At 36.9% G+C, this 17599-nt stretch overlaps 1 protein-coding gene across 1 annotated transcript in view; it reads right to left on the bottom strand.

Annotated features, from left to right (window-relative positions):
- Positions 1–6108, bottom strand: part of LOC131554399 (tyrosine-protein kinase receptor UFO) — a 40913-nt gene extending 34805 nt beyond the window's left edge. Inside the window, exons 1-2 of the mRNA XM_058799769.1 lie at positions 5518–6108; positions 175–382 (exon numbers count right to left, since the gene is read on the bottom strand). Coding sequence (XP_058655752.1) covers positions 175–382; positions 5518–5668 — 359 coding nt within the window. The 5' untranslated portion in view covers positions 5669–6108. The remainder of the gene's footprint in view (positions 1–174; positions 383–5517) is intronic.
- Between the last annotated feature and the right edge of the window lie 11491 nt (positions 6109–17599).

Consider the following 17599-nt stretch of genomic DNA (forward strand, 5'->3'; position numbering starts at 1 on the left):
ATCAGAATCCATCCTGCTATAACGAGCTCGAGAATTTAAAGCGAATGACACGCGTGCGCATAGAATGAACAGACAATATCGGTCGCTGGTGTGGATGCTAATATCGTTATCTTTATAGTTATCGCTCTTGGTATGAACGGGGCTTAAATGTCCAAATTAAACAGGCATTCCTACTTGAGTTTACTAATAACCAGCCAGCCGTTCTCATCTTCGGGGAACTGCATCTGGTTGGTGTCGGCAAAGTCCAGCGGCTGTCCCTCCTTCAGCCAGAGCACATCCAGGGGCCCCTGGCCCTCGCTGTCCGCTCGCAGGACGCACTGGACGGCCACTGGCTTCCCAAGAGAGGAGGTCACGTTCTTAGGGCTCTCCACAAAATGTAACCCTAAACAGTGCAGGAAAATCATGGAGAAACCATTAGGTTAAGAGTAAAGTCAAGTTTAGCACTTTAGCTTCCATAACCTCTGTTTGTTTTGAAGAGCAGATGAATTAAACGTGTCTCTGCAGCACAGAAGCAGTCATAAGCAGCACAGCTATATTTGTAGCAATAGCCAACAATACATTGTATGGCTCAAAATTACTGATTTTTCTTTTATGCCAAAAATCATTAGGATATTAAGTAAAGATTGTGTTCCATGAAGATATTTTGTAAATGTTCTAACATAAATATATCAAAACTGAATTTTTAATTAGTAATATTCATTGCTAAAAACTTCATTTGAACAACTTTAAAGGAGATTTTCTCAATATTTTGATTTTTTTGCACCCTCAGATTCCAGATTTTCAAATAGTTGTATCTCAGCCAAATATTGTCCGATCATAACAAACCATACATCAATGGAAAGATTATCTATTCATCTTTCAGATGACGTATAAATCTCAATTTCCAAAAAACTGGCCCTTATGACTGGTTTTGTGGTCCAGGGTCACAAATGTGTGGTACTTAAGTGCTGAATAATTTCCACGCCACGGCATTACATGGTGCTCCAAACTACTACTAACATGGTACATGGCCACAAAATGGTGTTTTTTGGCTTTGTTTTTTTTTTGTTTTGTTAATGGCATGTTATTTGCTGTAGTTTGAAGAGCTAGTCATCATATTGGAGGGCTTCCTCATCTTTTCTGATGATTAAAAATCACGCCTTTATAAAACTAGATCAGTTCTGCATCAGTGTATCCCAACCCTGGTCCTTATCTGACACATCCATTACTGGTCTCACCGATGAGCTGAGGCTGAATCAGGTGTGATGGGATTGAGGACCACCCTGGTTCTTAGTGGTCACTAGGAGTCCATCAATGTTATTTTCATCTTAAGATACGGCTCAAGCCCTTCCATTTAAGTGAGTTTTTGCTCCCTTGTCTCGCAGTACGAGTAAACATCACATGAACTTATCAGTCAAACCTCCTTTTCAATGCCACTGAGGTGGTGTAGCTTTGTGAACTGATTTTGTAAAGGAGGTATTCAAAAACACAAACCCTGCCTCGCATGGATTTTTTTATGAGCGCAGGACAGTAGATCAGCTCTCTGTTCAACACTTTCTATTGGCTCCATGCATCTTCATTTGCCTTGAGAACTGAAATGTTTTAAATTCCTGTGTGGACATGGAGTCGATAACAAGCTCTGCAGCTGAAGCCGGAGAGATACCAGAGGCGTGTAATCCAGCATTAGGCCAGTTCCGTGTAGGTTCGCTACGGATGACGCAACTCATTCCGAATTCCTTAACGCTTAACTCCAGTTTAGGATTTTCTCAAGGCTGTCAGACGCTGACCTGACCCTTAACCTTTGACCCCATGAAGATTATTTCATCCAATGAGACATGGCATCTAAAACACTTACAAACACAACTATCCCTCATCTACGTGTGCCTGCTTTTCTCAAGAAGAAATCAGACCAACTTTTGGAAAAGGCTCATAAAAAAAAAAAAAAAACATTCATTTCACATTCAGGTGCACACTTAACAAATACACTTAGAGTTTTAAGTTAAAGGACTATTTTTTTTAAAAGACTTTAACATTCCTTTCAGTCCATCCAAAGTGTGTTCAGATATGAATGGGACAGACAACATGTGGACACGGTCAGTCTTTCAGGGAAGGTTTAGGAGAACACACACGTACACAAATGCAGAGACGCGGGTCCCAAGTTGATATTTAAAATGAGGCCGACTAAATCCTCCTGTCATGGCTAGTTTTTCTTCTTTATATTGCTACAGCGGCTTTTAGCTTCACTAGTTCTTTTAAACATCTCTCCTTTTATGATGGCCTGAAAGTGGGCAGTCAACTCTGACCTGATCTGTTTTTCTCTGCAGCCTCCCTTTCAATCGCAGTGTGTCAAGTCAACATAAAATGGTGCTTCAAACCCATTTTACTCTCCTAATTTGAAACTTTGTATTCAACAAGAAGAAATTTCTGCATTCTTGTCTACGCAACAAAAAGAAACAATCCAGCAAGAACTGCTTCTATTGTGAAAAATGGCCTCTAATGACTTTTTATTTGCAATAAATAACTAAGAAATAAAGGTCCATTTTTATTTGAATGTATTTTACATAAGGTGTTGTTCCACCACACATACATTTACTTACATTCGCATATACACTGAAACGTGTACTACTGGTGTATTGACTGATTCTAAAACTATTTATAATTTAATAAGTATAATAATAATATGTATACTTATAATTAATAATAAGTATGAAATTTGTATATTTCCAAATGTGTACAAATCCTTATTTATGAATACTATCCTGCACTTTTTAGATGTCTCCCTATTCAAACACACCTGTTTCAACTCATCAGCTCATTAGAAAAGTCTCCAAGACCTCAAATGTGTTTGATAGATAAGAGAGATGTCAAAAACATGCAGTGTAGGGGGTCTCCAGGACCAGGATTGGGAACCACTGCACTAGAGAGGACTGCGACTGCAACACATCAGCATTTGGACTACTTTTAGTATGACTTCTGAGATTTCCACAATAAATTAAGTATTGTGATTACATTTGTTATGTTTTTCTTTATACTGTACACATATATATATATATATATATTTTTTTTTTTTTTTTTTTCATGGTTTTGGTTAGGTTTAGAGGTTGGAGTGGGATAAGCAAAAAGTGTCAAAATATCTTTTCAATGCTATACTGTTACTAAAATTGTCATTGCAGGTCTACATATTTCTGTCCATTATATATTACTTTTTATATTCTATATAAAGTGTTTATTTTTAGGTTTGAGTAAGGTTAAAGTTTGAGAAGAATATTTTAAGTTTCTTTAGCTGTAAATATGTAATGATGTTTACATTTTAGATGCTGTCAATAGGTCCATATTGTATATTTTTGCATCTATCCAAAGAACAAAAATGAACATTTTGTACCGATATATACTGCCACTCAAAAGTTTGGGATCAGTAAGATTTTTAGTAAGAGTTTTTTTTTAAAGAAGCTTCTTCTGCTCATCAAGGCTGTATCTATTTGGTCAAAAAAAAGTTATTTTGTGAAATATTATTGCAATTTAAAATAACAGTTTTCTATTTTAATATACTTTAAAATATAATGTATTTCTGTGATGCTCAGCTGTATTTTCAGCATCATTACTCCAGTCTTCAGTGTCACATGATCTTCAGAAATCATTCTAATATGCTGATTTATAATCAATTTTGGAAAACTTTGTGCTGCTTAATTTTTCTTTGTTTTTTGGGGGGGTCCTGTGATATTTTTTTTTTAGGATCCTCTGATTGATAAAAAAAGTTAAAAAGAACAGCATTTATTTAACAAATAAATGTTGTGTTACAATATACAATGCTATTCAAAACTTTGGGGTCAGTACATTTTTTCTTTCTTTTTTTTTTTTTAAGAAATAAATACTTTTATTCAGGAGGGATGTGTTAAATGAATAAAAAGTCATAGTAGACTTATATTGTTAGAAAAGATTAGCATATTAGAATGATTTCTGAAGGATCATGTGATATGCTGCGTCACAGAAATAAATTATATTTTAAAGTAAAGTATATTAAAATAGGAAACCAATTTTAGAAATTGCAATAAGATTTCACAATATTACAGTTTTTTTCTGTATTTTTGATCGAATAAATACAGCCTTGATGAGCAGAAGAGACTCCCTTAAAAATCTTACTGACCCAAACTTTTGAGCGGCAGTGTATGTTACGTAGTTATACCTATGAATAAAGAATGAGACCAGGCTGTTCTCATTAACATTATCTTGTAAGGTGTTGTAAAATGTTAGTGTAAATAATCATCAGTAAAACTTGACAACTACTAACCAGCAGGAAAAGCAGCCCCGAAAACATCCCTCCCTATAATCATTACCGTTATCACCAGACCAACACAAATCACTCTTCCTTTCCTCCTTTATGTTTTCACTTCTCCACCAATCGCAGTCTCCTCCCGAGTCTTTTTATTCCATTCTTTTAAATTGATCCCCTCATCCGTCCCTTTGCCCCAAACTCAATCCATCATTTCCCCTGTCTGGTTCAGAATGGCCCCCGAGCCACATTCCTTCTGAATCCCCGCATCCATGCTGCATGTTTAGGCTGCCCGTCTTCAGAGTCTGAGCGCTTCGATGTGAGAGTCTGATAAGTGTCCAGTCTGCCAGACATCACATCACGCCTCGAGTCATCGCTCAGTTTCACATCACACATAAGGGCCGCTCACAGACAAATGTAAAGACTGTAAGTTTGTCTGGTAAACACTTAAAGCCATTATCTTGTGCAAGACAATGTAGATGGAAAATATGAACGACTCCTCTGGTATGATGCAATGCGGTTACTAGAGTGTTCTGGTTGGTTGCTAAGGTCTTGCAGTGTTATTGTTAGGGCATTGCTAGGGTGTTCTTCTAAGATAAAATAAGATATTCTTGTCTCCAGATATATCCCAGGCCCCTCCTTCAATATTTTTTTTGTTGTTTGTTTCCCATCTGTCAGGTGAAAACAGTAAGTCCCATTGTTTTGAAAAGTAATCGCACACACAGCTCTCCTCAAGTAGCTAAAGTGTAGCATGGATAGAGACATGAGGGATAAATATGTTCAGAGTTACTGTCTGCCCCAAAATGAGATGCACTGACGATAAATAATATCCAAAAAATGCTTGTACAGTGGACCGAAGGTTTTTGGACACTTTAGCTTTTCTCAGAAATACATGCATTTATCTGAATTGCAATTCTTTACACTAATTTTGGTGCCTGGGTCATTTTAGTGAATTATGGACATGTTCAACTAACAAAACTGATCTTCATTTCAACACTATATTTATTGTTTTATCATTTCAAAAATAACATTTTTGTACTTTTTGAAAGTTTATTGTGTGAAATACGTTGCTTGCTAAGTGATAATTGTAATCTAATCCAATGACATTTAAACTTTTTTTTTTTTAAGTAACTAGTGTGTAAAAACTTTTTCAGACAACTGTATGTCCTGAAACAATGCAACGACTTTATTATTTGACTATATTCAGTCATGGCGAATGCTCTGAATGACACAGGGTTTGATTAGAAATGGTGTGGTGTATCTCTCACCTGACAGCAGCTCCGCGGAGCCGAGGCGCATCACTGTCGCGAGCAGCAGAGCGAGGAAGCTCGAGCCGCTCATGCTTGCGCTGGGGGTCGTGCTCCGGTTCGGTGTCGGTGTCGGTGTCGTGTGTGAATCAGAGACGGATCGCATCATCATCGCATCGCTCCAGCGCTCAGACTGCGCTTCAACTTTCCACAGATGAGCGATTCTTCTTGGGCAAAAACAGACTCCTTAGCAAAAAAAGATAGAAAGAAATAAAGAAAAGTTTCAAATAGCAGCTGTCAAGTTGTCGCCAAAATTGTCATCTGCTGAAATATGTTTCCAACAGCAGCGTAAGCAGTTAATTCGGCCTTTCTTCTTTTTAAAATTCCTTTCTCCCTTCTTTAAGCGCAAACTTTTTAGTATAATCCTGAAGGTGAAGGCGGCTGAAGCGCCCAAAGCCCAGACCAAAAAGCGCTGCAGAGTTCCCCGATCACAGTGGTGTTATTTTTGGAATCACGACGCGTATTTTTATGTCAGAATTTCCTCCAATTTTTGCCTCCAAAACTGCTCTCCCATCAGGACGCCTTTATTCCCCCTACAGACAAACTCGCATTCCTCCACTCAACTTTTGTCCATTCTGTCTCTCTCTCCTCCCCTCCTCCATCTCTCCCTCCCTCCCGCGCGCCTCCCTCTCGGAGCTCCACACTCAGCCACCCCCTTCACCCAGTGCTAGCAGACTTAACTAAGCGTTACTGACCAGCAGTATGACGCACAGATGCTCACAACGTATGTTTTATTTCAATTTCACTCAAATTGTCTAAGGATGAGTCATTTAAGCAGTGGCTTAAAACTTAAAAAATGGTTTGAAAAAAGTTTTCCAAGAGAAATTGTTCTTGAAAGAAAAGCCCTGTTTTTTCTTCCAGTATGCTATGAAATGTGCAGAGCTGGTGTCTAGGCAAATGATCACTATGTAAGTCCTATATTTCCACATGTGCTATGTCTCAGCTTTAATGATTATTCAAATCTAAACTTGTAACTGTGCAAAATCTGTATGAGAGAATGTTCCTAAAATTAATTAGTAACTTTATCAATGTGTGTTTTATTCTAATGAATTGCATTTAATTTAATTGTAAATTTATCAGGATGTTGTCACTTTTATTTCTATAGGTTTAAATAAAGGCTTTTGGTATTTAAATTAGAATCACATAAAGGTTTTGAAGGTGATATATTTTCATAAATGATATTAATTTGTGGAAACACGTTTGAAAAAAACACTACTTGTTAAAAGCAGTACAGCTAACTTTTACCCCAAGTGCAAAACCAACTCCACACGAGCATCTGAGATGATCTTCTCTTGGTTGTTACACTGAAAAAAAGTGCATTTGCCTTGTCGTTACTCTAAAGAACATTTTATACTTGATACAACTTAATAATTTTACTTTTTCCATCTTGTCACTGAACTATAGTAAAATATTTAGTTAAGTAAAATGACACTGAAAATAATGTGTCGTTGGACCAACTTAAACAAATTATTTAAACTTGTTACAACTAATCTGTTTACTTTTTCTCAACTGAAAAAAATAGTTTTGACCAAATTGAACTTCTATAGTCAACTAAAACTAAAAATTCACTTTCAACCACTTGTATTTTTTTTTTTAAAGTTTGAAGTCACTGTTGTGGAAACCCTTGACTTTTTAATATAAGTTTTCCTCTGGCTGCTGTAACTGTGTTTCTAAAACACATTTGTTAGAGCAAAATTTGCTAAAGAAAAATCTGACCAATTGAATTTGGTTACTTACTGATGACGGTTCAATCATCATTTAGTGATTTGGTTCACTGGTGTCTGGATATGTTAGCTGTTAGATTTGTGATATGACTGTTAGCTATTCAGATTTTTTTCATGCGTTATACACAAATTGTTATGAACTTAGTTTGTTTGAGTCACAAAACATCAAGAAGCAGCGCATGAATCTCAACAATGGTGACAATCAAAAAAAAAAAAAAACTTTGTGACTGTTTTGTGATTTTCAGAGTTGATCTGTTTATCTGAATATTTTGTCAATTGCCACCATTGCTGAGATTCATACGCAGACTCTAGATGTCTGTGAGTCTACATGATCCTGTTCAAATAACTTTTGCATAATGACTGAAAAAAACTTTCAAATATCAAAGTAGGACAGGATTTTATGCAGTAGCGTTCTAGGTTTATAATAAAGTAAAACCAATCAGTGAACTAAGCCACTAAATGACTGAATTATTACCAACAAATAACCAAATACATCTGATCAGATTATGTCTAACGATGTTTGCTATAACAAATGTGTTTTAGAAACACAGTTACAGCATCCAGAGAAAAACTGATATTAAAAAGTTAAGGGTCAAGTGCCCAAATAAAGCAAGCGCTTATCTCCACAACGGTGACTTCAAATTAAAAATATATATATTTGGTTGAAAGTGAATTTTTAGTTTCAGTTTACTATAGAAATTTGATTTGGTTAAACTTAATTTTTTCAGTTGAGAAAAAGTAAACTGATTACTTGTAACAAGTTGAAGTAATTTGTTCAAGTTGGTCAAACGACACATTTTTTTCAGTGTATGTATCTCTCCTGGTTATGTCTGCAGGTGAGTTTGTACAGCGTGTTCATACAGGACTCAGGAGAGAGGATAAACATGAGTGAAGTTTGTTTGGGTGAACTCAGAGAGAGTGTAGGATGGGCGGGATTCACGTTCCCTTCATGAATAATTGATTCCTCCTTTTCCCATGGAAACGCAAGGACTGTTGCTGCGCTCTCAGGTTGCTCAGGGCGGAGAGTCCTCTGGCCCTTTAAGAGGAGGTTGAGGGGTCCATGCAGTGTTCCCAGGGTCTTTAATGGAGACAGAACCCATCTGAGAAAGACCCCATTGTGTCCTTGCTTTTCAAAAGAAACCAAGGAATCAAGCTTTTTCTCTTTCACACACACACACACACACACACAAATACACAGACATAGACGGCAGAGATAAAGGAGGCAGAAAGTATCAAACACTGTCTTAAAAGAATGAGAAGGGAAAAAATGCTAAATGGTAAGAATGAGGAGACTTTGTTTGGGCAGACAGAGAGGGTAGTGTGGGTGGGTCAGGTTAATGTGAGAGGGAACTGATTAAACTGCCTCACTAAACTCGTCAAACAGGCTAGACCCGGTCTGACTCAAATCACATACGCTGACTATCAGTTCATCAGAAAATCACTTACTGACCGCAGAACTGAAGAAACAACTCAGTTTTGTAGTTCAGTTTTTGAATGAATTCTTGTGAAAAACAGTTTGTCGGCAGGGTTATGTACCAGAGCCTGGGGATTCCCTGCTGTGCTGTTTATGTTCACTGAATATTTGTGTCACATATTGAATGTTGTTTGTTAAATTCTGCTAATATAAATATGTTACTATATGTTTCTGTGCGTATGTGTGTGTGTGTGTGTGTGTAGAGAGAGGAAGGGCCAAATTAAAAGGAAGGGGGATCATAAAGTACGGTGTTGTGTTGCCACCACATCAGCTTTAATGTGCTTTGAAACTGATTCTTCAAGTCCTCTTCCCTCATGTGCTGTTTTGATGGCAGTGGAGAGTGCTGTAACATGACAGCTGTTCAAATGGGTGTTGACTTATTGACTGTGAAGATCGTAGGTTATGATTCACATCATTTTCAGACTAATCAAACCCTTCACCGACCCATCAGGATAGAAATGTTTCGTCGCAGGATGAAGGTGATCACTCAGAACATGATTTACAGTGGGTCTGCTCTTAAACCATGTCAGTAAAATGCCCTCCACAGCATAACAGAGCTGCAGGAGTGAAACGTGTGCTACGACCGTACTACTTGTGTGATCAGTAGTGCCTTAACATGAGTTTCACAACAACAGACTTTGTGATTTGCTGATGAGATATGATTTACTGACTGGGCTGGAGAAAGAGATTTGTGTTCCTAAACATGACCTGTACACCACCTTCTGGCTGCTAACAAAACTACAAGCACGGGCTGAAGGCAGTGTCCGCGGTGGTCACTGCTCGGGGCCCTTGTAAAGAACGTCAGGGCTAGAGAGACCCACCGGCAGGAGCTCAGTGTTAAAGTGGAGGAATGAGCAAATAGCAAGACTTCTGCTCTACACAGAGGACTTTAAGTCTGAAATTTAAGCCTTTTTGTTTGCCGCTCTGAAGTCTAGCAGCAAATATCATTAAGCACATCCTTTATGCAGGAGTCGCCAAAAAATATTATTCCATAGAAAAAAATATCTTTGTACTTTAATGTAAGAATAATGCACTGTAAGCTGGTAATTTTTACAAAATAAACCCCACCTCACCAAATAAATTTCATGCAATAAGTTCGCATGAAATACTCAATTGACTTGAAAGTTATAATAATTTCCTATATATTCTTTTAAAGCTTCTGTTTAGGGGGAAAACATACAAAACAATCAGTATTGCAACGAAGATAACACTGCACCTTTATTACGGTAACATTAAAGTCCTCAGAGGTCATTTTCAGAACTTTCTCAGTGGGGAAAAGCTCAGTTATAGGAACTATAGGAATACAGTCAGTATCAGTAACAGGATGGTGTCAGCTGCGATTGTGTGTAATATGAGCAAATTCGAGGTGTGTTATGGGACACGAAAGTGGTTTCATTTACCTGGATGAGCGTTGACATAGACAACAATGTTAGGAAACATCTGAGCGCTCGATGCTGCAACTGAGCAGTCAGAATCCGGACAGATGTGCCCTGCTTTTGCTTTCAGGTGATGTCAGGAAAAAAAATTATGAATCGTGAAAACAAGCTGTTTGTCAGTGTTGAAGCCATTGTTATAGATAAAGTTGCCTTTCTAAAATCTTACAAATAGTTAAGCGAAATTTAAAAAATGAAATATAAATAAATAGTAGTAATATACTAATGGTAATGTACTAAAGGTAAAATATCTGAGCAATGGTGGGCAGACTCAGTGAAAACAGCCTTTGCCAACAAGTTTAGCTGTTTGCACTAATACGTGTAAATAGATGTTGGCACAAATGTTACAACAATCACAGCAACAGCCAACAGGTTTTAAAAAGAAATATTATCTTTGGGATAAGTGAAGAGTGAACTTCACATCCCATTCAAAAAGCCTCCTCAAAAGGAGATGCGTAGACCTACACAATCAGCTGTGGTTCTGTTTGCATGTGGAGAACCCACTTTTCACCGTCCAATTCATCATATCTACTGGATAAGATCAAGTCCCAGAGGTAAAATAATGGCAATTGTTGCTTCATTTTTTCTCATTTAAAGTAAGAGGTGCTGTTAGAATATAAGCCTTTGACTTACAGTAAAAGTGATCAGAGTGATCAAAAGTTTATGATCAAATCAAATGAAATCACTTAATTGTCACATTACCACATAATGATGATTGTGAGAAATCATAAGTGCAACTAAAATTTCACATATTATAAAGAAAAGAATATTCAAATTTTACACAGCATGAAGAAAAAAGAGAAACACAAAAGATGGAAAAGCACATTAGTAGGAGTCTCCAAATGGGCCATTTGATGGTTTAGGATCAGATGTAGGGTCAGTCAAAAATGATCTGTTTATAATAATCATCCATATTCTATAGGCACTGGCCAGAAGGTCATGATTGTTGCATAACAGTATGTATCAGGATGCCGTAAGGACAAGGATTCAATTTCCTTTTTCTCTTTAGATTAAACAATCGATATTATTGAGGGCAGCGGCTGAGGAGCGTGAGATTATCAGCGAGCGCTGGAGCTCAGGACAGCTGTGGGAGAATAACAATCCCACGCTGGTAATCCAGTCAGCTCGGGTGGAGGACTTACACTCCGCTTCACGGCTTACCAACAACATCACAGAGAATTAATGAATCCACAGCCATGAGCTCACAGACCCACTGTATAACTGCGTTGCTGTTTGAATACAGGTACAACACGGTTAAAGGCACGCCTAAATGTGCTTTTCACTACTCCTGTGATTGCAGAAAATCTAATTACACCATCAGTGTTCCATCAGAAAAAAACAAACTAGTTTTGTTTAGAAATTGTATAACTGTATGAGATGGCAAGGGCAGCCTTTTACTCCACACTTTGGGTAAATGGCTCATACAAACACTTAACACTAAAAAAGGCTAAAATAATATGTTTTATGTAATATATATCAATATCAAATATCAAAGCAAAATATCAAAATGCATTATCATGACAATCAATGTGCCTATAGCTGCAACAGCAGAGGCTCTTTTAACCCAAATAATACTTTTACATATTCATATAACAAGAGTTTGTCTAAAAAAAAAAAAATGGAAATATAATTATTTTAATTTCCTATATAAATCTATGACATATACTAAAAAAACAGGCCCGGCTCCAAATGTGAGACGAAGGGTGGGCCAAGTGACATTCCAGGTGGGTATATATTGCATTTTTATGTTTACATTCTCTCTTTTTATTTATTTATTTTTCCTTTTAAATATTATTTTATGTTTTACCCCACAGATCTTCTATTAATTTAGTAACCTTAGATTTCATTTAAAAAGCCTAGGTCTTACAAAATAGCTATTTATGTTCACTACAATATTTACAACACAGTTATGTTATGTTGTATTATAATGAATAAGCTTAACACCAACACTTTAGATGCCAGTTAAATTTCACAATTCTTGATTCCAATTTCACTAAAACAGCAAAACTACAAACCTAAAAATGATAAAGTTCGATCATTATTAAAGACTAATGAAGAGTCAATCAAATAAGTACTAATAAACAAATTACAAGCATCAGCACAAATAAATAAATAGAACAAAAATACAAATGAAACAGTTATAAGCAATCTGCAAACAATGTATCCAGATGGAGCCTTTGTCTTTGCTGGTGACTTTAATCACAGTAATTTCAGGACAGCATTCTCCAAATTTGCTCACAAGGGGATACAACATCCTTGATCATGTTTATACAAACAGAGCAATAAGGCTACTTCTGCCCTGTTGCTCTTACTTCCTTTGTTGGCAAGTATTCTGACAGGCTTGTGCTCTCTCACCTGAAAACATGCCTGCCCCCAACATTGGACTTATGCCAGTTACAGACCCAGCAGGTCAACTGAGGACGCCATCGGCCTCAACTCTAACTCACTAGGACAGTAGCAACACTATTTCTGTCACCGATGGAGTTCAGTTACTACTGTCTTTTTAAAGCTGCTTTAAAGCCAAACTGAAGCCTTCAACACTGTCGTCCCATCCAAGCTGATCTCAAAGCTCAGTGATCTTGGTACAAGTACTTCCCTCTGCATTCAGACCTTGGACTTTCCTTTGGACCACAGTCTGTTAGGCTGAGCAACCATAATTCTTCCACCCTCACTCTGAAAACTGGTGTACCACAGGGCTGTGTGCTGAGCCCAATCCTATTCCCTCTCTATCCATGACTGCATACCTGTACATGGTTTTATATACAGTATATAAACCTGATATAATGTAATACTAATTAATATATATATATATATATATATATATATATATATAATACTTATACTTAAACCTAAAAGTAATCAGTATACCCAGGTGAAAAACAAGTACACTTGTCAGATTAAAAATAATCCTTTAGTACTTAAAATAAACTTAAGATCATCTAAGTGTACTCAACTGTGCTATTTTGAGACACCATGAATATGAACTAAAATGCACTTTTAACATACTATCTTTGTATTTAAAAAATGTATTTAGCTACCACTTGTAGTACACTTGAGTGTACTAGTGAATGAAAGATGGGTTCTAGTGCTCCCACCAAGCTGCTTACCTATTGCAGATTCAGTCTTCCCAGCCTGGTGCAGGTCTACAATTTTGTTTCTGGTGTCCTTTGACAGCTCTTTGGTCTTGGCCATGGTGGAGTTTGGAGTTGGACTGTTTGAGGTTGTGGACAGGTGTCTTTTATACTGATATCGAGTTCAAACAGATGCCATTAATACAGGTAACGAGTGGAGGACAGAGGAGCCTCTTAAAGAAGAAGTTACAGGTCTGTGAGAGCCAGAAATCTTGCTTGTTTGTAGGTGACCAAATACTTATTTTACCGAGGAATTTACCAATTAATTCTTTAAAAATCCTACAATGTGATTTTTTTTCTCATTTTGTCTGTCATAGTTGAGGTATACCTATGATGAAAATTACAGGCCTCTCTCATCTTTTTAAGTGGGAGAACTTGCACAATTGGTGGCTGACTAAATACTTTTTTGCCCCACTGTATTTCAACAATACCAGATGAAACTTCTGAATTATCTAAGCTAATAGAGTGTGTTAAAAATTTTAAAAAATTGGATGACCAATAATTTTCTCCTATTAAATTCAGATAAGACAGAGATAATACTTATTGGACCAAAAAACAATACACAGAATCTCTCGGATTACAATTTGCAACTAGACGGATGTACGTGCCACAGCCTGAGAGACAGCAGGTGAATGTACATAATGTGTGCAATATGTGTATTATGCCTGACCTCAGTGTGTTTCCCTACTGTCTACCACAGTGACCCTCAGCCTTGTGTGTTTACATGTTAAACACTGTGGTATGAAATGTTCACACAATAAGTTCTTAATTGTTACACTGTTTATTTAAGTTTATATTGTTATAATGTTTTTATTCTATTATTTTGATCTCATTGTTATTATATTTCTCCACATTTATTTCAAGCTTTGGCAATATTGTCATGCCATTAAAGCAATATTGAACTGTAACTTCCTCTACAGTCAAAAATCTGGGTGTTATATTAGACAGCAACTTGTCTTTTGAAAATCATATTTCCCATGTTACAAAAACAGCATTCTTCCATTTTAGAAACATTGCCAAGCTTCGAAACATGCTACCTGTTTCAGATGCAGAAAAGCTAGTTCATGCATTCATGACCTCTAGACTGGACTATTGTAATGCACTGTTAGGTGGTTGTCCGGCATCTTCAATAAACAAGCTACAGATAGTCCAAAATGCAGCGGCTAGAGTCCTTACCAGGTCAAGAAAATATGATCATATTACCCCAATTTTACGGTCTCTGCAATGGCTCCCTATTAAGTTCCAGATCAATTACAAAATATTATTACTTGCCTACAAGGCCCTGAATGGTTTAGCTCCTGCGTATCTAACTAGTCTTCTACCACGCTACAATCCATCCCGCTCGCAAAACTCTGGACTTTTGGTAATACCTCCTTTGGTGGATAGTAAAGTCCACTAAAGGAGGTAGAGCTTTTTCACATTTGGCACCCAAACTCTGGAATAGCCTTCCTGATAACGTTTGGGGTTCAGACACACTCTCTCTGTTTAAATCTAGATTAAAGACACATCTCTTCAGCCAAGCATTCACATAATGCATCATATTTAATCTTGTACTGCAGTTATATCTGCTCAAAGACACATTATTATTCTTTAGCTTGGGTTGAACAAATCATTTTTGCTTGGATGGAACAGCAGCTATGCTAATTATGTCTCTATTTGTTTCTCTGTTTTTGCCGCGGGATTAACATCCCGTACAGCAGGTGAACGGAAAAATTAACTAACATGTAACCATAGAAACTGATCAACTGAGAGATCTAGGCATGTTACATATTTATTGTTCTAGGAACCTCAAAGCATATTTAAATGTTTGTGTATTATGTGCTACTCCTAGTGCTGGCCCTATCTATTACAGTTTTTCTCGATTGCTAACACACTATAACTGATTCATTTGGCCCATTTTTCCAAACCATTCATACAGTTCTCAAAACAAAGACATGTTTCTCAAAACTTTTAACACATTTCACCTGTTTGCACACACATTCCAATTTGCTCAGTGTTTTCTGCAAAACTCTACACAAAAACGCCATCATTTTGCACAGGTTTAACCATGTTCTCATTTAGAAAACACAAACACACAATATAATTAACTCAAGCATCAAAAAATGAGCACAAACAGCACATGTTTATCCATGTGTGAACATTCAGTAGCAGAACTGATGACACACAGGTCAGAATCTCAGGATGATATGCACAGGAGCACAAGTGATTATGTGTTTTGGAAAATGAATCCTGGTAGTGGGAGACAAAGAGGAATAGGAAGAGAAAAGAAAAAATTAAGGGAATGAGGTCAAAGGTCGTTTGTTCCTGTTGAAATACAAAGCACTATAGTTGACCATGTTCTTCTGCATGGACTGACCGTGAGGGAAGATGGCCTACAGGCTCATCTACAAGGTTTCAATACTACTGACACATACAGTATAATTACAGTACATAGCAGCAGTACTTCAGATGAGAGAAATTTCATTATTCTATATACAGTAAATAATGTAGCACATGTTGTACACCCTCAAACTCATTACTGTTGAAATGATTTGTAGCCAAGTAGTCCTTACATCTACTCTATTTTTGCAGAACTGAGACACGACTGTCCAGGGAAGACTAAGAAACCGCTATAACAAATAAGGATACTACCAATACTGTAATGCAATTTGGCCGAGGATGCTGAATGAATGAATGAATGAATGAATGAATGAATTTATTTATTTATTCATTCACAGTAACTGACAGTATAGTCCAGTGTGTGTTTACTGTATATTCAGTTGTTTGGTCTTTGAACTTTTGTCTTCTAGTGATTTTCATCTACTGTAAGATATCTTTACAGTCGTGTAATGAAAGTAAACATTTCTTAAAGTTTATCGCTGAATTTTACTGTATCTGCACCCCTTTATTTATGCTGTATACTGTGACAGACATTGACTAGCAAAAGGATTCCTGTTTCCCAAAAGGAGGTTTTTGTAACAGTGTTTTGAACTGATCTCACTAGTGTTCTCTAGACAGGAACGTAGTCTGAGTATTTGACAGAAATACTCTAGAGTCGGACAAAAGAGAATATGTTTTTGACTAAACTATTTGATTTTGACCTGGAAGTTTGAAGTTTGCACAAGTTGGTGTGTAATTTTGAGATTATGTTTATAGTTGTGAGAAAATGGTGAATTGTTTCATGAATTGTGTGTTAGCAATCGAGAAAAACTGTAAACAATGGAAGTGGTTGCACAGGGCCCCCAAGCCACCAGGGGGCACCATGCCTGTGGTTCAGACAGTAACGCTTGGTAATAATAACTTTGATAAAGTTTGCCTGTGTCAGTTGTGTGCGTTAATGCTTGAAAATGAAGAAGCGATAAATAAAGAGGAAATAAAGTGAGGAAGATAAGAGTAAATGATAAATTGAAATATATATATATATATATATAGTTGAAATGGCAGTTGTATCATGTCTTATTGATTTAATTCGGCAGTGTCAGTGTTGTGGATGGTGTTACTGTGGACACTTCAAAATATGTGAAGAATTCTAGATACCCTATTATCTGAATTGTTTACATTTTTAAAATGCACATTAGTTTCTCCTACACTACATGTTTGCTGCACAAAAATTCAGTCTGATTGTGACAATGAAAACACTGAAGATTTGCAAAAATCCATGTGCAGAAGGTTTAATAGGGTTAATACAAAGCAGGGTCAAAACAGGTGTGGGTCAAACACAGGGAAAGAAATATAAATCCGAGCAGACAAGTCCAAAACAGCAGGCAGAGACATAAATGTGAAAACAGCAAAAGTCCAAACTCAGACAGGGATATACAGAGGATAATGCTGAGAATTGCTTATGGAAAATGATGAAGTAGACTTGGCAAGGATAGGCAGGCTAGGGCTTTATACACACAAGCTGATAAAGCAACGGAACAGATGAGGTGTGAACCGGACGTTAATATTCAGCTGATGGCTGTCTGGTACGGTAATACATAGGGTTTTCACCTTCAAAATTATGGACACCCATTCAAGAAAGTTCTTTCTTCTATTGAACACAAAAGAAGATACTTTGAAGAATGTGGGTAACTAAACAGCTGCTGGTCCTCAGTAACTTCCATAGTAGAAAAAAATACTATCAGACCAGAAACGGTTTGGTTACCCACATTCTTCTATGTTCAACAGAAGAAATAAGTTATTACAGATTTGGAACAACTTGTGGGTGTGTAAACGATGGCAGCATTTTCATTTTTGGGTGAAGCATCCCTTTAAGTCAGACAGTTCACCTTAAGCAACTGAAATGCTTCTCTGCAAACTGCG

The sequence above is a fragment of the Onychostoma macrolepis genome, chromosome 15 (genome assembly GCF_012432095.1).
Source record: "Onychostoma macrolepis isolate SWU-2019 chromosome 15, ASM1243209v1, whole genome shotgun sequence".
NCBI classification, from domain to species: Eukaryota; Metazoa; Chordata; class Actinopteri; order Cypriniformes; family Cyprinidae; genus Onychostoma; species Onychostoma macrolepis.